The sequence below is a fragment of the Schistocerca serialis genome, chromosome 10 (assembly GCF_023864345.2).
Source record: "Schistocerca serialis cubense isolate TAMUIC-IGC-003099 chromosome 10, iqSchSeri2.2, whole genome shotgun sequence".
Lineage (NCBI taxonomy): Eukaryota > Metazoa > Arthropoda > Insecta > Orthoptera > Acrididae > Schistocerca > Schistocerca serialis.
The window spans coordinates 225,491,862-225,517,524 of NC_064647.1; the positions used below are offsets into that span (position 1 = coordinate 225,491,862).

Consider the following 25,663-nt stretch of genomic DNA (forward strand, 5'->3'; position numbering starts at 1 on the left):
AAGAGTTGAAAATGATCGCTACTATTACACACCATAGACAGCCCCAAGTATTGAATCACGAAATAATTATTTAAATAAAAAACTTTTTAATATAACACTTTTTAAAATCGACTAAAGAGTGAAAAACAGTTTATCCTAGCGACGTACACACTGCTAACCCCATACAGATGGTCCTGGAAATTTGTGCCTGTGAATTTTTAATAGCTATGAAAATACTTGTAGAATTTAAAACAAAAAACGTGGAGGATATGTAACAACTAGTAGTGAGGAGGTAAAACATTGATGCATCAGTTATGTATTGTATGTACTCCACTTTTTTTCCTTTTGACTTCGGAACCGCGGGACTGCTACGGTCGCAGGTTCGAATCCTGCCTCGGGCATGGATGTGTGTGATGTCCTTAGGTTAGTTAGGTTTAATTAGTTCTAAGTTCTAGGCGACTAATGACCTCATAAGTTAAGTCGCATAGTGCTCAGAGCCATTTGAACCATTTGAACCTTTTGACTTCTAAGTGTTTTCATAGCTATTAAAAATTCCCAAGCTCAAATTTTCAGTACTAACTGCATGGGGTTAGAAATCTGTATGGGGCTGGGATAAATTATTTTATACTTCGTGATCAGTTTTAAAAACGTGTTATATTAAAAGGTTTTTTATTGAAATAATTATTTTTTGCTTTTTAATCTTGTCTGTGTCAAATTTTTCAATCGATTTCAAATATTTTGATGACATTACAACAGAGACATGTGATAAATTTCAGAATTATTTCAATTTCTCTTCATCTGTGGCACCCAACACATTGCTTTCTACTGTGCTATCTCACAAAATACCTCTAAAGTAATAATTAGCGAGTCGAGTTCACACGGTACTTACCAGCAACCGTTCTTATCACGAAACGTTCGCAAGTGGAACAGGAAGAAGGGAAGTGGGAGTGGTATGCAAGATACTCTCCGCCACACACCAGACGAAAGAGTTTAATATTGCAGGGTTATCGAGATCTGAGATTTTCTGAACGTTTCAAGTCTCTAACTCATCATGAAATGATAATGATGAACAAAGTACGCTCCGCCACATACCAGACACGAAAGCGGGTTAATATTGCATTGTCATTCAGTTCTGAGCTACGAGTATGTTCCAAGTTTCAAACCCCTAGCTCATCGGAAAATAATAGTGTAAACAATTCTCCGCCACACACCAGGCAACAAACCGAGCTAATGTTGCATTGTAGTCCAGTTCTGAGCTATGTTCACGGTTTCAGATCTCTAGTTCATCGGGCAGCTATTTTGAAATCAACTGCAAAATTTGTGACCAACAAACAGACTAAAATGTGATTATAAAAGAACACAGCGGTCGGAAGGGTGTGTCGATGCAAACAGTGTTTCTCGAAATCTCTACCAGCGGCCATGGATCGTTCGCGCAACTATCAGTTCTGGAGGATTAGCGCGTCAGAAGTCAGCTGATAATGAATGATAACGTAGCGCAGAAGGCGGCAGTATGGCGACGCACGCCTGTGTATCATGGCGTCCGCGAAGCCACGTGCTTCTGAGTGCGTCTACGTACGGTGAAGTTCGACGTGAAGCAACTCGCATGTCTGCTGCTTCGACGCGCACCGGGAGTCCTAAAGGTGGGTTACAGCACTGCGATCTCTGTCTGTCTTAACGTCTCGTCAGTGCTGGAATTTTTCCTCACGTCTTGCAAGCCCAGATTCTGCGAAACACAGTCTGTTCTGCTCGTTCTTGAGATCCAGAAGTCAAAGGGCAGTGGTGCTAAGATTGACGCCGTGTTTCTTATTATTCGGAAAGGCTTCGAATATTTCTGATACCGGCCAAAATGCGAGTGGCAGAACTGTGCTGATAGCGTGTATTATATTTTACGATAATTCACGTCAGGTTTAGTAAACATTACTGAAGATAATTGAAACATATACGCTGGCCTGCCTCATTCGTCCCAGACTGAGAATTCAACATTGAAACATTCCTGACAGGTGTGAATATTACCGAACTACTAGTTTAATAAGTCATGGTTGCAAAATACTAACACAAATTGCACTACTGGCCATTAAAATTGCTGCACCAGAAGAAACGCAGATGATAGACGGGTATTCATTGGACAAATATATTATACTAGAACTAACATGTGATTACATTTTCACGCGGTTTGGGTGCATAGATCCTGAGAAATCAGTACCCAGAACAACCACCTCTGGCCGTAATAACGGCCTTGATACGCCTGAGTCTAACAGAGCTTGGATGGCGTGTACAGGTACAGCTGCCCATGCAGCTTCAACACGATACCACAGTTCATCAAGAGTAGTGACTGGCGTATTGTGACGAACGAATTGCTCGGCCACCATTGACCAGACTCACAGCATCATTCTGCACCCTGCTCTGTGACTAACAAACAGCAAGTGGAGTATGGAATTACCTCGACTGCCATTAACGCCACAAGACAGACAGTTGCGTAAATTAAAGGTGGATGGGAGAGAAAGGAAAGGAAAGGGAAGGGAATATTGATGTCAGCTGCGTCGGGTCATTATGCGGAATCAGCGGCGACGAGTGAAAATATGTGCCAGCCTGGGATTCGAACCCGGGACCCTCTGCTTACTCAGCAGTTGCGTTAACCACTGCACCACCGGGACACTGTGTTTATTGCAAATCCGCGGACTATCTGGCCACCCACACTCCCACCTGGCTCCACCTGTCGGCAGTCCCCGTGCATGTCCTCCATGCTCGCTACTTTGATATTCCATTGAGGCGATTCAGTTGTGTGAATGCATGGTGTCTGTTCATTCGGACATGTCCGAAAGAACGGATACCGTGTATTCACATAACAGTTGTTGCAGTTGATGTCGTGACTGGGAAGAACGTATTACTGATGAATGGCACTGCACTATGTTCAGTGATGAACTGTAGCTCTTGACTGCTCTGGATGACCACCATCGGTGAGTGTGGCTCCGACCTGGAGAGAGGTCACATTCTTCCAGAGTTTTGGAGAGGAACAGCGGTGTTACTGCTGACGTTATGGTGTGGGGAGCCGCTGCCCATGACTCATAGCTGGTAGCGATTGAGGAAACTGTTACGTTATATTGGTACGTTACAGATATCCTGCGTCCCGAAGTGTTACCTCTCAAGCGAGAGTATCATGGCGTCATTTTTCAATAGGAAAATGCTCGACCGCAATGGCAGATATCCTGGTTCAAATGGCTCTGAGCACTATGGGACTTAACATCTGTGGTCATCAGTCCCGTAGAACTTAGAACTACTTAAACCTAACTAACCTAAGGACATCACACACATCCATGCCCGAGGCAGGATTCGAACCTGCGACCGTAGCGGTCACACGGTTCCGGACTGAAGCGCCTAGAACCGCACGGCCACACCGGCCGGCCTTGGCAGGTATCTCTGCGAACTGTCTGTGTGATGGTGAGGTACCTCTGCGACCAACTTGGACGTCAGGTCCACCCCTGTGTCAGTATGTACGATATCAAGAATCAGGTACAACAGTTGTAGACCAGCATGCATCAGGAGAGGATACAACGACTTTATGAAGCCATTCCCAACTGCAATAGTGCACGCATTCAGCCCACAGTGGGTACAGCCATAGTGTTTTGTAGATTTGATACGATATTGTAATCATTAAAATAACATCACATACGCTCTCAACCTTTGAAGTTTCATTTCGTTTCCCCCTCCACTTCAGGGTGTTCTAGTGTGTGTAAGCCGTTGTGAAAAATGTTTCATGACTCCAAAATAACGTTGTGCACGAGACTAGCAAGGGTGACAGTTCGTGTGTGTGTATTGGGTGTGAAACCGGGGACCTAGAAAGGATGGAGAGGCTTCGTCCCGTCATAGCCCTCAGTGGCTCACAACCCCATAACAGGCCACATCAGTCCACCGAATCCACCGCCGCCCCACACCGAACCAGAATTATTGGGCGATTGGGCCCCCAGCGGACTGCACCCCCCCCCCCCCCCCCCCCCCCACCCGGGAACGTCCAAATGTTTGCATGGTTGAGTAATTATGGTGTACGCGTACATGGAGACAGTGTTTGCGCAACAATTGCTGACATAGTGTAACTAAGGCGGAACAAGGGGAACCAGCCCCCATTCGCCGAGGCAGATGGAAAAGTGCCTTAAAAGCCATCCACAGGCTGGCCATCACACCGGACCTCGACACTAATCCACCGGGCGGATTCCTGCCGGGGACCGGCACGCCTTCCCGCTCGGGAAGCAGGGCGTTAGACATCGCGGCTACCAGGGTGGGCGGGGTACCAGTTAAGTCACAGATGTTATTAGACAATATCATCAAGGACATGAAAAGATTTCTCGAGGAGAGTACTAAAACAGAATCGCTACTTACGGTTTGTGACTATAATAACGGAATTAAGGGGATATTGTATATCAAATCAGATGAAATTTGACATTTGCTATTTTCTGTTCCATAAAGTGCTTTAAACTCTACTGAACATTTTGGTGTAACATACACTAAAAACAGATAATTTTAAGACCTTCAAATATTTATTTTAAATTTGACAAGCGACAGACAATTTTCGGCAGCTCCTATTAGTGCCGGAGTTGAACAGTCATATCTTAGCAACTATACAGTCTCGAAGGCTGTGAATTGCCTTGTTTGGATGCCACTGTCCTCAGAGGCTAGCATTACAATCAGACAAAGCTTTTCTTTTTGTTGGCTCTATATTAGTCCTACATGAAAATAATGTGCCAGCCAGCGTTTTCTGTAATGTACTTCCATATACCGCTCTCTTACACGTATATAAAATGAGTAGGTGTAAAAGTATTTTCAATTAACACAAATTTGGGGGTAACAGATGTGTCAAATCCGAATTTGCGTCTGAAGTTGTAGAGAACACTTGCAAACAATGAAGAGAATAATGTGTCTGGAGTGACCACGTGCCAACGGCCTTGCCGCGGTGGTAACACCGGTTCCCGTCAGATCATCGAAGTTAAGCGCTGTTGGGCTGGGCTAGCACTTGGATGGGTGACCATCCGGTCTGCCGAGCGCTGCTGGCCAGCGGGGTGCACTCAGCCCTTGTGAGGCAATCTGAGAAGCTACCTAATTGAGAAACTGACATGCGGCTGAGGATGACACGGCGGCCGGTCGGTGACTTTGGGCCTTCATGGCCTGTTCGGGAGGAGAGTGACCACGCCCTCTAGTGCCTGGTGTAAGTATAAGGAAGCTGAATTTCCTGGTAATCTTTGGCAGTAATAGTGGTAGTGAAACCTATATTCAAAAATTTGGTAAATGCAAAGGTATTAAAGAAATGTTTGTAAGGGAAGACCCATAAAATGAATGAATCCTTTAGTAATGTTGTGTGGTGCCATGTGCCTAAAAACGGTTTGACGGCTTCATGATTCTAAAGTTAGCAGTGTCTGATGTTAACTTTCGACGATGGAATTATAAAAGACTGAAGGTTCCAGGGAGGGCAGGCGTGAAGTTAAAGCAGAATACAGCTAGACGCTTGCGAGAACTGGATGTGCTGCGTGTAGTCCAAACAGAGTTTGTTGCTCAGTAAATAGCAAAAGAATCGAGAAAGACCCGAAGAAGGCAACCGTTTAGCGATCGTGACACTGAAAAGGACACAAATGATAACCCAGAAAGAATCAGAAGTCTAAGAATGTATACAATTTTGTAATTAAAAGAGCTTTCAATCTTAGTGTCTCAGAACTACTTTTTTGTTATAAATGACCCGCTATCTCAAAAATTACTGAAGGTAGAAACATGAAATTTTTTCAGCTTGCCAAGAATAAGATTCAACACATGCGAAACTAGAAAAATAAAAATATCCTTTGTTTTGCATTCATTACGTTCATTTATTTACTACATTATGCCAGAGAAATTAAGAGTTTGCGAAGAAACCACAACAGCCCTCGTAAAATAATGTTTACAATAATTCTAGTTCAGTATATCCACAAACCCACATTCATTAATTTGGAAAATTGGAAGTCGGTGTCTTAAAAACCTTCCGAGATAACGGGTCACGAAGTTTGATTATTTAACACTTTGCCGTCCGGCGACACCACAGTGGTGGCGTGCGTATAACCCGGCCGCTGTGGTCGAGCGGTTCTAGACGCTTCAGTCCGGAACCACGTGGCTGCTACCGTCGCAGGTTCGAATCCTACCTCGAGGATAGATGTGTGTGATGGTCCTAGCTTAGTTAGGTTTAAGTAGTTCTAAGTCTAGGGGACTGACGACCTCCGATGTTAAGTCCCATAGTGCTTCGAGGCATTTGAACCATTTCCTGTGCATAGTAACGCTCAGCGGCCGGTGACAGCACTTTAGTATCTTTTTCATTCTGTTGGTACTTTGTTTAGGTAACAATAAATTACACACGTCAACAAGTTTTTTTGTTTTTGTAAGTACTTGTGCACTTTCATCACGGGAGACGAAAGAGACGATGCGATTATTTACGATGAATGCGCGGACGTCTTGTATGACGTTCCGGACGACTTGGCTGATTGGGAAGAAGATAATGGATATCAAAAAGATAAAAGTGAAGCAGAATCGTCGGAAGATAGTGAAATACGTGCAAGAAGGATTCGGCGAACGCTACAGTTGGCAACTGATTCGAATGAATCAGACTATGATCTACTGAGGACCAGTAGTAAATTTGAAGGATCTCCAGGTCCACACATATTTCCCAGAGATACACAGAGCGTCGTGGATATCGTAGAATTATATATTGGGAACTATCTATTTGCGTGTATTAGCAACGAAACCAACAAGTATTTCAGTCAACATTGCCATAGAAGAAAACTGGATGAAAAAAATACCAAATTTGTCGACGTTACGGGACGCGTGCTTTGAAAATGGTTTGGGCTTGCTATCCTTATGGGAATTGTAAAAAACAGCAAGGATCGATGACTACTGGTCAACGAATCCGTTGATAGACACACCGATGTTTCGCAAAACAATGTCCCGCAACCAATTCAGACAAATTATCATTTTTACATTTTTCCGACTACAACAATAAAGCGGGTAATGCCTACCGGCTTTTCAAAGTGCGATTCGTAATTGATTATTGGTCCAAAAAGTTCAAAGAAACGTTTAATCTAAGTCAAAACATTTCAATTGATGAAGGAATGATACCGTAGCGTGGACAGTTGAATTTTAAAGTTTACAATCCGTCGAAAATTACGAAATATGGCATACTCATTCGGATGCTATGTGATTCGAGTACGGGATTCATTTCCTCACTGAAGAAATATTCCGGCGCTGGACAACATTTATCAAAAATAGTGATGGAACTATTGACATCTTCTTATGGAAAGTAGCATCACCTCTACATGGATAATTATTATAACAGTGTAGAACTTGCAGAGAAGTTACTTGAAAAGAAAATTCGAGTTTGTGGAACGATACGGCAAAATAGAGGATTTCTGGAAAAATTAAAGCGCTCAAAAGTCAATGTGTTTGAAGCTTGTGATCAACGGAAAGTTGACAAACGGCCGGCGACAAGACGAGTAATCCGATTTAGCGCTGCCGGCGCCAAGCGACGGCAAAGTGTTAACATTGGCAGCACAGGGCATTCAATCTCCCCTTTACGTAATCAGTCAGATATCTTCGAAACCGATTACTTCAAACAGCAACCGATCCGAAATATAAGTAAGTGCGACGGGAAGAAACCGGCAACATTCTGTGACATTCTATATGTGGTGCAAGTTCGAGAACCTCTTGTCGACCCCTATTCAATAGTCTGGAAATTCTGATATTGCCCTCACAGTATATATTTTCTTTAATGTCGTTTGTTGTTAGCAATATTAGCCTATTCCCAAGAGTTAGCAGTTTTCACTCAGTTAATACTAAGCAGAAATCAAATCTGCATATGGCTTACACTCCCTTGACTCTTGTGCAGAAAGGAGTGCACTATTCTGCTGCAACCATTTTCAATAAGCTACCGCAAGAAAAAAATCGTGGCAGTAGCCCAAACGCTTTTAAGTCTAAACTGAAGAGTTTCCTCATGGCTCACTCCTTCTATTCTGTCGAGGAGCTCCCGGAAGAGATAAAAAATTAAGCAAATTCCAGTGTTACATTGTTGATTTTCTTTATTTAAACTTACGACTTGTCACCTGAATATGTTGTTTTATATTTCATTTTATCTGTTTCTAATATCGTGTTATAATTTCATGTATTGACTCGTTCCATGACCATGGAGACTTCTCCTTAATTTGGTCCCACGGAACAATAAATAAATAAATAAAAATAAATAAACCGCATCGCCGACACACTGAAGTCCGCAGCGCAGAATCGGTCAGTGGCGGTCGCACCAACACAAGCAAGATGTCCAGCTGGTTGCTGTCCAGTGCAACTCCCGCCGAAGAAGACGACGGGTGGGGAGCATCCGTCCGCCTGTGCCAGTGGGGAGACGACAGAATCACCTGGGCACATATCGGCCAGTGCCCTCGCTTGGCGACGCTTTCGGGAAATGATACCACTGCGAGGTACTAACTCAGACTCTTTATTTGTACAACGGGTTAATGAAGTTGGCTCAGTAGGACTCAAGGACACGGAAACACAACTGTCGCGTTACCCTGTTACTGTTCTATTCACTTCGTACAACTTGGTTAAATTGCGGGCACGAATAGGGTAGGCGAAATGATAGAGTGAAGGGTGGAAGTTTCAAACGTTCTAAGAGACATTTTAATCACGAAACGCGTTGTCGGTGCTGTTGTGTTCTCGGTACTTATTTACGAAGTCTTAAATCTTTGAGAAAATGTTTCAAACGTTCATTACTAAATGGCGTATGGTGGATGTGCTATAGAGTGCTTCCCTCTGGAGTTACAAGTGTCATGTGGCAAGGTCTTCGTTCCTCGAGATTTGCACAAGACCATGGGACCTGTGCGAAACTTGCACACTTTTATAGTGTTGAATAATGGCAATATTTGGAACAACTGTAGTTACTGGGATAAGGGTATGATGAATTTATGATACATCCTTGTACATACATTTCCATACATGTAATTTTGAACAAAATTCTTTACAGACCATTACAAACAATATTTGACGCAAGAATCTAATCTTTGTATACTTTTTGTTTTTTCGTATTCTTTAAGAGATGCAAAAACTCTAGTTGATTTAGTTACCCTTGAAATGGCTATATACGAGGGTGAGTCAAATGAAAACCTTAAATTTTTTTAAAAATATTACTTATTGTGCAGAAGTGGTACAAAGCTGTATCACTTTTCAACATAATCTCCCCCACGCTCAATGCAAGTCCTCCAGCGCTTACAAAGTGCATAAATTCCTTTAGAAAAAAATTCAAAAATTCCTTTGGTAGTCCGCGCAACCACTCGTGCACCTTCCCGGGTTCGATTCCCGGCGGGGTCAGGGATTTTCTCTGCCTCGTGATGACTGGGTGTTGTGTGATGTCCTTAGGTTAGTTAGGTTTAAGTAGTTCTAACTTCTAGGGGACTGATGGCCATAGAAGTTTAGTCCCATAGTGCTCAGAACCACCATTCGTGCACCGCGTGGCGTACCTCTTCATCAGAACGGAACTTCTTTCCTCCCATTGCGTCTTTGAGTGGTCCAAACATATGGAAATCACTTGGGGCAATGTCTGGTGAGTATGGTGGATGAGGAAGACACTCAAAATCCAGGTCTGTGATTGTTGCAACTGTTGTACGGGCTGTGTTGGGCTTTGCATTGTCATGTTGCAAAAGGACACCTGCTGACAGCAATCCACGTCGCTCTGATTTGATTGCAGGCCGCAGATGGTTTTTTAGGAGATCTGTGTATGATGCACTGGTGGCAGTGGTCCCTCTAGGCATGTAATGCTCCAAAATGACGCCTTTTTCGTCCCAAAAGAGAGTCAGCATAACCTTCCCTGCTGATGGTTCTGTTCAAAACTACTTTGGTTTTGGTGATGAAGAATGGCACCATTCCTTGCTCGCTCTCTTCATTTCCGGTTGGTGGAAGTGAACCCAGGTTTCATTCACAGTAACGATTATTGCAAGGAAGCCATCATTTTCTCGTTCAGAGCGTCGAAGAAGATCTTCACAAGCATCGACAAGTCGTTCTCTCATTCCAGGAGTCACCTGCCGTGGCACCCATCTTGCAGACACTTTGCGAAGCTGGAGCACATCATGCACAATGTAGTGTGCTGACCCATGACTAATCTGTAAACATGCTGCAGTGTCATTAAGTGTCACTCGGCGGTTTTCCTTCACTATGGCTTCAACTGCTGCAATGTTCTGTGGAGTCACAACTCTTTGTGGCTGACCTGGACGAGGAGCATCTTCCACTGAAGTCACACCATTTGCGAACTTCCTACTCCATTCGTAGACTTGCTGCTGTGACAAACATGCATCACTGTACTGAACCTTCATTCGTCGATGAATTTCAGCAGGTTTCAAACCTTCACTACGCAAAAACCGAATAATAGAACGCTGTTCTTCCCTGGTGCAAGTCGCAAGTGGGGCGGCCATATTTATACTGATACTGCTACGGTATGTGTGCATCTGCACTATGCTGCCCCCTACAGGCCATTCTGCACGCTGTTTGTAGCACGCTTACCAACTTACAGGATAACGGCGCGGAAGTTCGATTATTTTTTTTTTTTTTTTCATTTGATTCACCCTCTTACAATTGTCCGTGAGTAAGAACGGGATTTGGTAAATACGATCCTGCTGTTTGAAGCGTATGTCCCTGCGACTTGTTTATAGTGGTCTCAAATACAGTTTTAATAGCGAACTGTCTTCTTGTCAGTTGAAAAGGCACCGAACGAGACGGCGCAGTGGTTAGCACACTGGACTCGCCTTCGGGAGGACGATGGTTCAAACCTGCGCCGGGCCATCCTGATTTAGGTTTCCCGTAATTTCTCTAAATCACTTCAGGCAAATCCGGGATGGCTCCTTTGAAAAGGCATGGCCGGTTTCCTTCCCCATCATTCCCTAATCCGAGTTTGCGCTCTCTCCCTAATGACATCGTAGTCAGCGGGACGTTAAATACTAACCTCCTCATCCTCAACTGAAAACACATGCTTGAATCCGATGGTGTTAAGTTATTTGTGGTTTTATAACAGTTTCCCCGGTGTCAATCAGCTGAGCATTAATTGTAAATTCAAAAATCAAATGGCTCTGAGCACTATGGGACTTAACATCTTAGGTCATCAGTCCCCTAGAACTTAGAACTACTTAAACCTAATTAACCTAAGGACATCACACACATGCATGCCCGAGGCAGGATTCGAACCTGCGACCGTAGCAGTTCCGCGGTTCCGGACTGCAGTGCCTAGAACCGCACGGCCAAATTATAAATTCATTGACTTTTGTTACAACCTTGTGTACTCCACTGAGAGTCGTTTCTTATCAATATGACAATAACGTTTTCTCGTATTATACGTCTATGCGGTGGTAATTTTGCCGGATGTAATGAATGTAACAGTTCTACAGGATACAATTGACTATAAGTATCCTCGACGTACTCTATGGAGTCACGAGCGTAGTAAATCTTTTTAATTCTTTCCACAATGTTCCTCACAATTTCTTTCAGTGAAATCTTCATTTTTTGGCTACAATATTGATGTGATGACAAATTTCTTACGTTTTCGGCAATAACAGCTTTGGTCGGAAATACTTTCTGTACTATTCCGTCGTCTTCGCAGTAGAATTTCCTTACAATCTTGACTGTGCCCGCTGTGCTGTAATTTAAAAAAAAAAAAAAAATGGCTCTGAGCACTATGGGACTCAACTGCTGTGGTCATCAGTCCCCTAGAACTTAGAACTACTTAAACCTAACTAACCTAAAGACGTCACACACATCCATGCCCGAGGCAGGATTCGAACCTGCGACCGTAGCAGTCGCACGGTTCCGGATGTAATTTAAAACTAATGACACTATTTCACTGTCATCATTCGCTAGTAATTTCTAACTTTGTCTGCTGTTGAAGGAAAGTCTACTGCTAAATACAAATATACACACATAAAAAAGTTTTGATCACCTCCGTTCCTAGAGTTCCAGAACCTGTACAGAAAATTCGAATAGATATCAACATAAACATTATTTCCGCCCTTTTTATTGCTCATGAAAACCACTCATTGCATGTTGTACCACTATAGAGCGACACCTTCAGAGGTGATGGCCGGCCGCGGTGGCCATGCGGTTCTAGGCGCTGTAGTCCGGAACCGCGCGACTGCTACGGTCGCAGGTTCGAATCCTGCCTCGGGCATGGATGTGTGTGATGTCCTTAGGTTAGTTAGGTTTAAGTAGTTTTAAGTTCTAGGGGACTGATGACCTCAGATGTTAAGTCCCATAGTGCTCAGAGCCATTTGAATCATTTGAACCATCAGAGGTGATGGTCCAGATTGCTGTACACACCGGTACATCTAATACCCAGTAGCACGTCCTCTTGCATTGATTCGTGCACACTATCCACAAGTTCATCGAGGCACTATTGGTCCAGATTGTAACATTCCTCAACTGCGATTCGGCCTCGATGTCTCAGAGTGATTGGTGAGTCACGTCGTCCATAAACAGTCCTTTTCAATCTATCCAAGGCATGTTCGATAGTGTTCCTGTCTGGAGAACACGCTGGTCACTCTAGTCAAGCGATATCATTATCCTGAAGGAAGTCATTCACAAGATGTGCACGATGGGGGCGCAAGTTGTCGTCCATGAAGACAAATGCCTCGCCAATATGTTACCGATATGGTTGCACTATCGATCGGAGTATGCGATTCACGTATCGCACAGCCGTTACGGCGCCTTCCATGACCACTAGCGGCGTACGTCGGCCCACGTAATGCCACCCCAAAACAGCAGGGGACCTCCACCTTGCTACACTCGCTGGACAGCGTGTCTAAGGCCTTCAGCATGACCGGGTTGCCTCCAAACACGTCTCCGACGATTGTCTGGTTGAAGGCATACGAGTCACTCATCGGTGAAGAGAACGTGATGACAGTCCTGAACGGTCCATTTGGCATGCTGTTGGGCCCTTCTGTACCGCGCTGCAGGGTGTCGTGGTTGCAAAGGTGGACCTCGCCATGGACGTCGTGAGTGAAGTTGCGCATCATACAGCCTATTGCCCACAGTTTGAGTCATAACACGACGTCTTGTGGCTGAACGAAAAGCATTATTCAACATGGGGGCGTTTCTGTCAGGATTCCTCCGAGCCATAATCCGTAGGTAGCGGTCATCCACTGCAGTAGTAGCCCTTGGGCGGCCTGAGCGAAGCATGTCATCGACAGTTCCTGTCTCTCTGTATCTCCTCCATGTCCAAACATCACTTTGCTTCACTCCAGGATGCCTGGACACTTCCCTTGTTGAGAGACCTTCCTGGCACAAAGTAACAATGCGTACGCGATTTAACCACGGTATTGACGGTCTAGGCAAGGTTTCGCTACAGACAACGAGCAGTGTACCTCCTTCCTGGTGGAATGATTGGAACTGATCGGCTGTGGGATCCCCTCCATCTAATAGTCGCTGCTCATGCATGGTTGTTTACACCTTTGGGCGGGTTTAGTGACATCTCTGGACAGTCGGAGGGACTGTGTCTGTGATACAACATCCGCTGTCAACGTCTGTCTGTAGGAGGTCTGGGGTGATGCAAAACTTGTTTGATGTGTGTATTTTGGTATGTTGTTGCACTTGCACGGCCTCCATCTTTCATTGCAAAAACACAAAACAATACATACTGCACGTTTTATTATAAAACTACCCCTCTAACCACTTTACGTTACTAGTGAAGGTGCGCTGATTCCTTTGAGATCCTAAAAATGCAAGCTTGTTTGTGTTTTTAGTTAGTAAATCTAACATAACGTTTTCCATTGGTTTCGGGTGAACTTTGTAACGAACATCAATTACATTAAGCTTATCACTACCATAAATGTTGTACCTCATTGCATTAGTTAGCACCAAAATTTCACCAGCTTTTCGTGGTAACATTAGCTTTTTCAACAGGTGCTTAATTTTCGGATTATCTGCAACTTAATCAGTGAAAGTTACCTACAAACGGAGAGCAAAACTTAGGGAAAGTAACTTTCACATAATGTGTCACTGCAACGTAACACAGCTCGATGAAACATGGATCACACGTAGAAAGAACTGCTACAGTGTGATACAGAAGGTAACTGAGAGAAACACGGAATGAAACCGACAGAAATGACATCTTTATTCAAAGACAATAATTACTTTGACGACATCGTGATTTATGATGTTCCCTGGAATATTACAAACGGTAGGACATGTTCTCATCGGTGCGTGTGATCACCAGGGTCGGCGCTGCCTGCTCTTCAATGTGGCCACGCTCTGGATACAAGGTTGGTAATGAATTCCTGTGGTAGTAGGCCTGTGCTCTCCATCCGTCCACGAGTGCGGTTGACAATTACTGGACGCTCGTTGCTGCACTTGGACGTGCTGCAATCCGTCTCTCCGACGCATTCCACAAGAGTTCGATGGGACTTAAGTCAGGCGAACGGGCAGCTCGCCCGGCTAGCCGCACGGTCTAACGCGCTGCTTCCCGAGCGGGAAGGCGTGCCAGTCCACGGCACGAATTCGCCCAGCGGTTACTGTCGAGGTCCGGTGAGCCGGCCAGCCTGTGGGTGGTTTTAAGGCGGTTTTCCATCTGCATCGGCGAATGCGAGTTGGTTCCCTTATTCCGCCTCAGTTAACTATCTCGGTGATTGCTGCGTAAACACCCTACATGTGCGTGTACACCATAATTACTCTACCGTACAAACATTTGGGGTTACACTCGTCTGGTATGAGACGTTCCCAGAGGGATGGGGAAGGGGGGGGGGGGGGGAGGTCTACTGAGGGCCAAACCGCACAATAACCCTGCAGGGTTCGGTGTGGGGCTGCAGGGGTGGGTGGACCGCTGTGGCCTGTTGTGGAGTTGTGAACCACTGAGGGCTACAGAAGGACGAAGCCTCTCCGTCGTTTCTAGGTCTCCGGTTCAACACACGACACACATAAGGTGAACGGGTGGATTAGTGCATATGCCGAACATCCTCTCGTTCTAAGAGCTGCTCCACCTGCAGTGTTCGATGATTTCTCGCGTTGTCAACAGAGCGGTATGCACCCTTGGAAAGTCACACATGGGCTGGAGTACTGTTTAACTTCTCTCCACATTAAACTGAAGTTAAATTATTATGACTGAATGATATCTAGTTACCTGAATGTAAACTTTTGGGCGAGAGAAGTCGCTTCCCCAAGATTTTAACACAAATATCTCGCACACTCGCATTTATGAAATTAATTACTATTTGAATTCTCAAGTGTATAAAACAAAATGATAAAATGGAAATGCCGTGTGGCGAGGGCCTCCCGTCGGGTAGATCGTTCGTTCGCCTGGTGCAAGCCTTTCGAGTTGACGCTACTTCGGTGACTTGCGTGTCGATGGGGATGAAATCATGATAAGAACAGCACAACACCCAGTCCCTGAGGGGAGAAAATCTCCGACCCAGCCGGGAATCGAACCCGGGCCGTTACGTATGACATTCCGCCACACTGACCACTCAGCTACCAGGGGTGGACAACAATGTTGTTATGCAGTTACAGTTCATAATCATACTTTGTCGGCCTCGCGATGTCGAAGTGAGAGCCTGGAATAAAATTTCTGTGGCTCTGCAGAATTTCATCAATCGTCGACTCTGAAAATTCTTAAAGTAGTCAGAGGCACGCCATGGAGGAAGCCTTCTCCGAGCACTATGACGTACTCACTCTGCAGCATAGCAATCAGTGTCCAAGTTGTGTGTTAATTTCGATAAAAGTCGAGAAATTAATCTCTAAAAATAGAGCATAAACGACCGTGGCTCAGGCTTTGCTGATTTCCCGGGATACAAAGTTCTCTACGAGTTCCCGGGCGGCTCCCCCCCCATCGGAGGTTTTAGTCCTCCCTCAGACATGGATGTGTGTGTTGTCCTTAGCGTAAGTTAGTTTAAGTTAGATTAAGTAGTGTGTAAGCTTAGAGACTGATGACCTCAGCAGTTTGGTCCCATAAGATTTTACCACAAATTTCCAATTTTCTCTGCGAGTTACGACGCCAAATAATATCCCGAGCCACATGCAAGAGAAAAGTTAAAATAACCTTTTATGTTCTTAAAATTGTACGAGGGCTGTTTTTTAAATAAGGGTCGTTCGCGCGTATAGTCCCGTAGTTCGCGCGGACGCCGCAACAAGCCACCGCGCCACTTGCCGGCATCCTTCCCGTTCACACTGATGCAAGTTGCAGCTCTGTAGCTGACGTGTACGCATCGCTGTGCTACTTTATAATGTTTACGGTTATTGAATCGCCCGCCGCGTGTGAGATACGGTCGGTGATACGTTTTTTGACCGCGAGAAGCCTATCAGCTGCAGAAATTCAATGTCAGTTAACAGAAGTTTATGGCTTGAATGCAATGAGTGAAGGTAAAGTGCGTCAGTGGGTTAGAGAGTTTAAAAATGGCCGTCGAAACGTCCATGTCGAAGAACGCTCAGGCCAGCCCTCTGTGATCACTGATGATTTGGTGGCTGCAGTCGAAACAAAGATTCGTGAGGACAGAAGATTCACAATTTCGACTCTTTCTTTGGAATTGCCACAAGTTTCGAGATCGGTTTTGTACAAAATTGTGTCTGAAAACCTAAACTTTAAGAAACTGTGTTCTCAGTGGGTACCCAGACTCCTCACAGAGGACCACAAAGGGAAGAGATTTGCCACTTCATTGGACTTTTCGATTCGTTACGAGGAAGAAGGGGATGACATGTTGAGTCAAATTGTCTCTGGAGATGAAACATGGGTATCCAATATCACTTCCGAAAGCAAGCGACAATCAATGGAATGGCGACACACAACCTCACCCGTCAAGGTCAAAGCCAAACAGACGCTGTCAAAGCGCAAGATTATGGCAGCTGTGTTCTGGGATCGGCGCGGTGTTTTGCTAGTGGACTTTATGCCACGAGGAACGACAATCAGATGCCTACTGTACAACTCTAAAGAAGCTCCGCAGAGCAATTCAAAACAAAAGGCGCGGCATGCTGACAAAAGGAGTTTTGCTCCTGCACGATAACGCTAGGCCTCACACCTCTCAAAAGACTCGGGATTTGATTGATTCTTTTGGCTGGGAAGTTTTGGACCATGCACCATACAGCCCTGATCTTGCTCCTAGCGATTTTCACCTTTTCCGGTACCTGAAACACCATCTTGGCGGGCAGCGCTTCAATGACGACGATGAAGTGAAAGCGGCCGTGAACTCTTGGTTGTCGGAGCAGCCGGCCAAATTCTTTGAAGAGGGAATTAAAAACTTAGTTGTACGGTATGACAAGTGCTTAAATAAACAAAGCAACTATGTAGAGAAATAGGTAAAAGTGTGTAGAATCAGAAAATAAAATTTTTTTTTACAAAAGTATTTGTATCTTTTTTAAAAAATAAAAACGGCCCTTACTTAAAAAACAACCCTCGTATTTTTTGCGTAAATGATCATCATAGCTACATTTAATGGTACATCATCCTCTTGTACAGAATGTTCAATAAGTAGCTATGCAGTTCATAATTTCCCGTATTAAAGTCATGGAAGTTATAAGAGATGCTGGTAGTGATCCTCTTGTACTTGAAGATGCAGTTGCATACTTTTCTGCATGTTCCTGAAGACGTTGTGCAGAACATCGGGAGTGATGTTCCAAATGTGACATGTCAGTGCAGCTTGTAGATCTTCCATGGTGTGCGGATTACCTTCATAGGCCTTTCTCATCAAAGTACCCCATAAAAAGTAATCCAGTGGAGCCAATTCCGGTGAACGTGTAGGCCAGAGTCCTCGAGAGATGATGCGGTCGCTGAAGATGTCCTTTAAAAAGTTCATCGCCTTGTGGGCAGTATGTGCAGCCACCTGATAACTGTTGGAACCAGGTATACTCAATTTCGTCCTCATTCAGTGCATCTAGGAAAGCCTCCAGAAAGCGGGTGCAGTACCGTTCTGCATTTGAGCATCAGCCTTGAAATCAGGAAAAGATTTTTGAAATCATATGTGTGGAGTGGCATGCTATGGGTGTGAAACATGAACTCTCGGGACAGAGGAAGACCAGAAGCTAAGTTCTTTTGAAATGTGGTGCTATAGACGCATGCTCAAAATAAAATGTATCGACAAGGTCACAAACGAAGTGGTTCTGGAAAGAGCAGGTGAGAAGAGAAGCTTCTGGAGTTTCATTGTTAAAAGAAGAGTGCAATTTACAGGCCATCTATTAAGACATAAAGGACTCCTGAACACAATCATAGAGGGAAAATGTCGAGGGAAAAAGACCGAGAGGAAGACCACGACTGAGGTACATGGATCAAATCGTGAAAGATGTGGGATGTAACACCTATAAAGAAATGAAGAGAAAAGCTGAAAGACGCACAGAATGGAGACAAACTGCCATTGTAGCTATTTCAGACCAATCCTTGGATTGACCACTACAGAAGAAGAAGAAGAAGAAAGAAGATTGGCCCAATGATGCGTTTACGAGGCACGGCGCACCAAACACCAAACTTTTGATCGTGTAGTGGGGACACCTTAAATTTGTGTGGATTCTCCGTAGTCCACACACAACTATTCTGGCTATTCATGTAACTGGAGAGGTGAAGCCATGCTTCATCCTTGAAAAACGTTGTGTCAAGATTAAAATGGTTCAGATGGCTCTAAGCACTATGGGACTTAACATTTGAGGTCATCAGCCCCCTAGACATGGAACTACTTCAACCTAACTAACCTAAGGACATCACACACATCCATGCCTGAGGCAGAATTCGAACCTGTGACCATAGCAGCAGCACGGTTTGGGACTAAAGCGCCTAAAACCACTCGGCCAAAGCGGCCGGCGTTCTGTCAAGATTTCCCACACCATTATCCTGCAGGAAGGACAGAAACCAGTTGCAACAGTTTACACGCGCTGGGTGATAGGTGTGTCTCAGTTCATGCACGGTCGACATTTTTACTGATACATGGACAGTGACGTCCGGAAAATCCTGTGAGTGGAACACACGGACACGTTGGCCTGCTGAGCTAGTTGGCTAACCTATTACTTTGGACTTTGCACCATCATGTCTTGGACCTCCGCCACCTTCTCTTCGGATGTGGATGGCCTGCCTGATTTTGGAGCATTATGAAGGCTTCCGGTCTTTCGAAACCTGATGATGAGGTTCCATACAGCATTGTAGTTAGGTGTCTTCACTTCTGGGAACTTTGCTGAAACTGCAGCTTTTACTGCTGAGGTAAACTTGTATCCATTGTGGATCACATGATCCACAAGAAACACTCTTTGTTCAATCATCAGCATGATGACCTGGATCACAGTGATGTTACACAAGACATTGGCCTTCATGCAAACCGGACCTGCGAAAAAATACAAATACCTGGTCAAATATGGTTTAGATAAGGTTCAAATACGTTAAACAATGGAAAATATTGTATTATTAATTGACAATCACACGAGTCATTACTTAGCACACCATAACATGGGACTGCATAGTTACTTTCTGAACAGCCGGTATGAGATGAAACGATAATTGATCAAATAGGATGCAGAGAATTTGCCTAAGGAATTTGCACATTTAAGGACGATGTTCAGAGACAATGGATACTCGACCCGGCAAATTAACAGGGCCTTCTCAACTAAAGCCAGGAACTGGGAAGTGGATAAAGAGGAGAACGCGCCAACCAAAACCCTAGCTTTTCTTCCCTTCGTTAGAAATATGTCCTTTTAAAATAGCGAGGATTCTTAATAATTTTCATGAGAAAGTGGTTTTTCGTCCACCTTCTAAGATTTCAGATCTGCTGGTATCAGTGAAGAATGATTTGTTACTGTGGAAGGCGGAAATTTACAAAACACAGTGTCAATGTGGAATGGCCTATATAGGACAGACAACGTGTACAGTGGAAGAGCGTTGTACGGAACATCAATGTTGCACTCGCCTACTTCAACCCAGTAAGTCTGCAGTTGCGGAACATTGTATTTCCAACGGACATTCAATGGAGTATGACAAAACTTCGATTTTGGCCACAGCAACAATCTTTTGGGACTCCATCATCAAAGAATCCGTAGAAATACGCATTGCAGGTAATCTGATGTACCATGACAGTGGTTACCAATTGAATAACGCGTGGAATCCCTTCATCTCCGAAATTTGCTCGAGACGAAAACACCAGAAGACTTCGATACCTGTGGCCAGCGACAATACCGACGGCAGCTGAGTCTTGCAGTTCCACCAGCGAGGGCACTGCCGCTGGGCGGTGTGGTCCTTCTGTCTCCGCGACTTCGACGCATGCGCAGCAGTACCATCAGCGCACTATATAAAACAGAGCAGAGAACCTCTTTGTCTTCCCATCCTCGCCCATCCCCGCCCACTGCCGCACCTGTATTCTTGCATCCCACCTGCCCTCCATCTTCACACCCCCCATACTCTTTCCCATAGTGGCTTCCACCAACTCCCCCTCCCTGATGATATCCTTGTCCCATCCATCTACCCCTCCTACCAGCTCTGACTCTCCCCTCCCGTTCCCCCTCTTTTTTCCCCCACAGTTCCCTCTCTCCCTCCTCACCTTCCTTTTGTCCCTTCCTCTCTCCCAAGTCTGTCGCTTCCACCCCCTCCCCAGGCTTCCAACCCCCCCTCTCTCCTCCCCCCACTCTCCTTTCTCTCTCCCACTGGCTCCACCCCCCCTTCCTGCCCTCCTACCTCTCCCTTTCACCTGGAGTCAGTCCCTCCCCCCCCCTTTGTAAGTGTGAGTGCTTCGCCAATGATCGTCACCAGTGTCTCTCCGTTTGTGTACAGTGTCTTCGTCTGTGTTTTCTACTACGTTCGTGCCTCCACCTGGTCGTCTTCATCTGTTTTCAACTGGTGCCACCCTTCACTACAGTGGCTTCAGTCGAACGACTTCTGATTTCTTGTGCAGTGTTCATCTTGTGTTTACCATGTTTTTCATGTTTTCTATGCCTTCCGGGTATTTATGTTGTGTCTTTTGGCCGAAGAGCGGCGTATGTAGGCCACTGCCGGACCACCTCAGCTGAGGCATGAAATCACAATAAAGGGGAAAAAAAACCTCTTTGTTAGTCCTCGTTCAGCCCGCCTAAAGATGGCTGGCAGTTTCCCAAGCCAAAATATCATGGAATGAAGATTACGACGACTGGCTACAATCCCAAAAAATCTCTTTGAACAAATTACATCCAATATTCGAAATGCCAGCTTACAACAATGCCACTAATCACAGTTCTGCTGTGGTGCTACTCCCTGCAATCCTAAATCAGAAGTAGGTACGTCCATAGTACACGTAATATTCCACATTCTATCCACAGACTTTCTATATCATGAGTCAGAGATAATCTGTTTGTCTATCGCAGTGGGAATGAGTCTTTGAGCCATATATAACTCGGGTGGTTACGAGTAAACACTTGTGCTAAGAGAAAAAAATGACAGACGAAGGGTAATACTACAATTGCATCACGATAACGTTGACTGGTGAGTGTCCCATGTCCGAAGATTTGGGGGTGAGTACGCCCACGCAACTTAATGGCCCCTCATACTATAACACGTTGGACTGCCAAAATAATCAGGTTCGACAACATTCCCGGGTGCATTACTTATTCCCGCATCTTGCCATGTGAGGGTACGACGAGAATCACTACTCAGACAGACTCTGTTATCAAAGGTGAGTACGTGAGTCGACTCCTCGTTGGTCCAGTCTCTGTGTTGTTGGCACCATCGTAAACGGTAACGCCGATGTGAGGGTGCCAATGGAACACTACCGATTGGCCGTCGGGCATGGAGACCACCTTTTAGGATTCTCCGTGCCACAGCGGAGTGTCTTGCAGTCCTGTTCAATGTGGTCACAGTCGCACCCGCGTCCTTTCTTGCCTGTTGCGCAATGTGGCGGTCATCTGCTGCTGTATTTGACCGTGGTCGAACACTCCCTGTCCTTCGGGCAACAGTGCCTGTGGACAATTCCAACAAGACAGTGCGACACCCAACATGTCCAGAATTACTACAGAGTGGCTCCAGGAACACTCTTCTGAGTTTAAACACTTCCGCTGGCTACCGAACTCCCCAGACATGAACATTATTGAGCATATTTGGGATGCTTTGTAACGTGCTGTTCAGAAGAGATCTCCACCCCCTCGTACTCTGAGAGACATGTGGACATCACTGCAGGATTCACGGTGTCAGTTCCCTCCGCTACTTCAGACATTAATCGAGTGCATGCCACGTCGTGTTGCGGCACTTTTACGTCCCGCAATGTCCCTGCACGATATTAGGAAGGTATATGCTTTGGCTCTTCAGTGTATTTTGGTAGCAGGGGAGAGTTTCATGTTGTCGTTGGAGGTTGGAGAAGACGCGCGCGCTATGTTCGGAGGCAATTTTTGTTGTAGGGAATTCACGTTATTAAGCCACAGTGGTCCGTAATTTAGCGATTGGCAATTGGCAGCGTTTCAGTGGCAAGGAATACGCAGGGCGGGAGTGAGAGCCACATGATAGCCGCTGGGTGGGAGGATACGAAGGTGTGCACATCGGACAAGCACTTGCAGGTGGGATGAGAGAGTGTCCAGATATACTTGGCGTAGAAACGCGGCAGAGGGTGCCGCATCTTGGGTGTCCTCCACAGTCGCTGACGATTCGTCACCTTGCAGCTAGACGCATCCCAGTCTTATACTGCATATAATTGTCAGCACCATTAGAATACTTAAACTGATTTCACATTTGGAGAATCCAGGATGATCGCCTGTCTCATCTCCTTTGCACTGATAATGAATGTCTGATCATCTTGATTTTAGTCACCACCTTCTAGTCACTGTTCCAATCAAGTATTTTTTTTTCCTTTATTGTCATTTTAACACCTTACATAAGGTGGGCTGGCAGCAGTATATTATGCTGCTCTTCAGCCTCAAGTTGTACAATGAAAATACAAAGGAGACACAGAAGATACAATACAAAGCGGTGGTCAAAAATACCGTAGACACAGAAACAAAGAACATGAAGCCGTTCACACTCGACGAAAAAAAAACCACTAAAAACTGTCAGCACAGCGCACAAACACTGACAACTTCGACGGCACAGGTGAACGAAGGAGCGTGACAGCGAAGAACACTAAACACAAACACGATGGCACACACACGAGAAACTGATGGCGATGATATCCAGCACGCGAATGTCCACTTAATGTGTGCAAGTCCAGGGACCTGCTAAGAGAGGAGGAGGGGGGTGGGAGAGGGAGAGGGGAGAGCAGAGATGCCAAGGGCAGGGGAGGTAGGGTGGTGGAAAGAAGGGAGAAGGGGGGGTAGGGGAAGCCCGGGGGAAGAGGGTGGAGGAAGGGGAGATGGAGGGAAAAGGAGAGAGAAGGGAAGGAGGGTGCCCAAAGGAAAAAACACAGGAAGGGGGAGGGGAGGATCAAAGTTGGTAGGAGGGGTAGATGGAGGGGAGGAGGGCATCATCAGGGAGGGGGAGCTGTTGGAAGCCACCTTGGGAGAGGGTAAGGAAAGTGGAGAGATGGAGAGTAGGTGGGACGTGGGAATACAGGCGCGGCAGTGGACAGGGGCGGGAGACGATGGGAGAGACCAGCGGTTGAGGAGGATCGAGTTTGCAGGAGGTGTAGAGGATCCGTATGCGTTCGAGGAAAAGGAGGAGGTGGGAGAACGGAATAAGGTCATACAGGATTCGCGTGAGGGAGGGGAGATCCAATCAAGCATTGTGGAATTTAAAAGTTGTCAGTCACCATCAAACATTGGGAGAGAGTAAATTCTTAAGGGGGCAAGAAGTAATAACTGATAGGGAAGTGACACAGCTTTCCATTAAATCGTTATACAGGGTGGTCCATTGATCGTGACTGGGCCAAATATCTCACGAAATAAGCATCAAACGAAAAAATGACAAAGAGCGAAACTTGTCTAGCTTGAAGGAGGAAATCAGATAGCGCTATGGTTCGCCCACTAGATGGCGCTGCCACAAGTAAAATGGTTATCAACTACGTTTTTTTTTAAAGTAGGAACCCTCATTTTTTATTACATATTCGTGTAGTACGTAAAGAAATATAAATGTTTTAGCTGGACCACTTTTTTTGCTTTGTGATAGATGGCGCTGTAATAGTCACATACATATGGCTCACAATTTTAGACGAACAGTTGGTAACAGGTAAGTTTTTTAAATTAAAATACAGAACGTAGATACGTTTGAACATTTTACTTCAGTTGTTCCAATGTGATACATGTACCAATGTGAACTTATCATTTCTGAGAACGCATGCTGTTACAGCGTGGTTACCTGTAAATACCACGTTAATGCAATAAATGCTCAAAATGATGTCCGTCAACCTCAATGCATTTGGCAATACGTGTAACGACATTCCTCTCAACAGCGAGTAGTTCGCCTTCCGTAACGTTCGCACATGCACTGACAAATTCGCTGACGCATGTCGTCAGGCGTTGTCGGTGGATCACAACAGCAAATATCCTTCAACTTTCCCCACAGAAAGAAATCCTGGGACGTAAGACCTGGTGAACGTGCGGGCCGTGGTATGGTGCTTCGACGACCAATCCACCTATCATGAAACATGCTATTCAATACCGCTTCAACCGCACGCGAGCTATGTGCCGGACATCCATCACGTTGGAAGTACATCGCCATTCTGTCATGCACTGAAACATCTTGTAGTAACATCGGTAGAACATTACGTAGGAAATCAGCATACAATGCACCATTTAGATTGCCATCGATAAAATGGGGCCCAATTATCCTTCCTCCCATAATGCCACACTATACATTAACCCGCCAAGGTCGTTGATGTTCCACTTGTCGCAGCCATTGTGGATTTTCTGTTGCCCAATAGTGCATATTATGTCGGTTTACGTTACCACTGTTGGTGAATGGCGCTTCGTCGCTAAATAAAACGCGTGCAAAAAATCTGTCATCGTCCCGTAATTTCTCTTGTACCCAGTGGCAGAACTGTACACGACGTTCAAAGTCGTCGTCATACAATTTCTGATGCATAGAAATATGGTACAGGTGCAATCGATGTTGATGTAGCGTTCTCAACACCGACGTTTTTGAGATTCCCGATTCTCGCGCAATTTGTCTGCTACTGATGTGCGAATTAGCCGCGACAGCAGCTAAGACACCTACTTGGGCATCCTCATTTGTTGCAGGTCGTGGTTGACGTTTCACATGTGGTTGAACACTTCCTGTTTCCTTAAATAACGTAACAATCCAGCGAACAGTCCGGACACTTGGATGATGTCGTCCAGGATACCAAGCAGCATAGCACACGCCCGTTGGGGATTTTGATCACAATAGCCATACATCAACACGATATCGACCTTTTCCGCAATTTATAAACGTTCCGTTTTAACACGGATAATGTATCATGAAGCAAATACCGTCCGCACTGGCGGAATGTTACGTGATACCACGTACTTATATGTTTGTGACTATTACAGCGCTATCTATCACAAAGCGAAAAAAGTGGTCCAACTAAAACATTCATATTTCTTTACGTACTACACGAATATGTAATAAAAATGGGGGTTCCTACTTTAAAAAAAACGCAGTTGATGTCCGTTTGACCTATGGCAGCGCCATCTAGCGGGCCAACCATAGCGCCATCTGGTTTCCCCCTTCAAGCTAGACGAGTTTCGTTCTTTGTAGTTTTTTCGTTTGATTCTTATTTCGTGAGATATTTGGCCCGGTCACTAGCAATGGACAATCCTGTATAAATTAGGATAG

At 45.2% G+C, this 25,663-nt stretch overlaps 1 protein-coding gene and 1 pseudogene across 2 annotated transcripts in view; both read left to right on the top strand.

The window, feature by feature from the left end:
- The first annotated feature begins 1,492 nt into the window (after nucleotides 1–1,492).
- LOC126424967 (organic solute transporter subunit alpha-like) overlaps nucleotides 1,493–25,663 on the top strand; it is a 105,176-nt gene continuing 81,005 nt past the window's right edge. Inside the window, exon 1 of one of the 2 annotated variants that reach the window (XM_050087846.1) lies at nucleotides 1,493–1,619. In XM_050087846.1, the coding sequence (XP_049943803.1) occupies nucleotides 1,583–1,619 (37 nt within the window). In that variant the 5' untranslated portion in view covers nucleotides 1,493–1,582. The remainder of the gene's footprint in view (nucleotides 1,620–25,663) is intronic. The other variant, XM_050087845.1, reaches the window with a different exon arrangement.
- LOC126425653 (5S ribosomal RNA) lies at nucleotides 4,907–5,024 on the top strand (annotated as a pseudogene).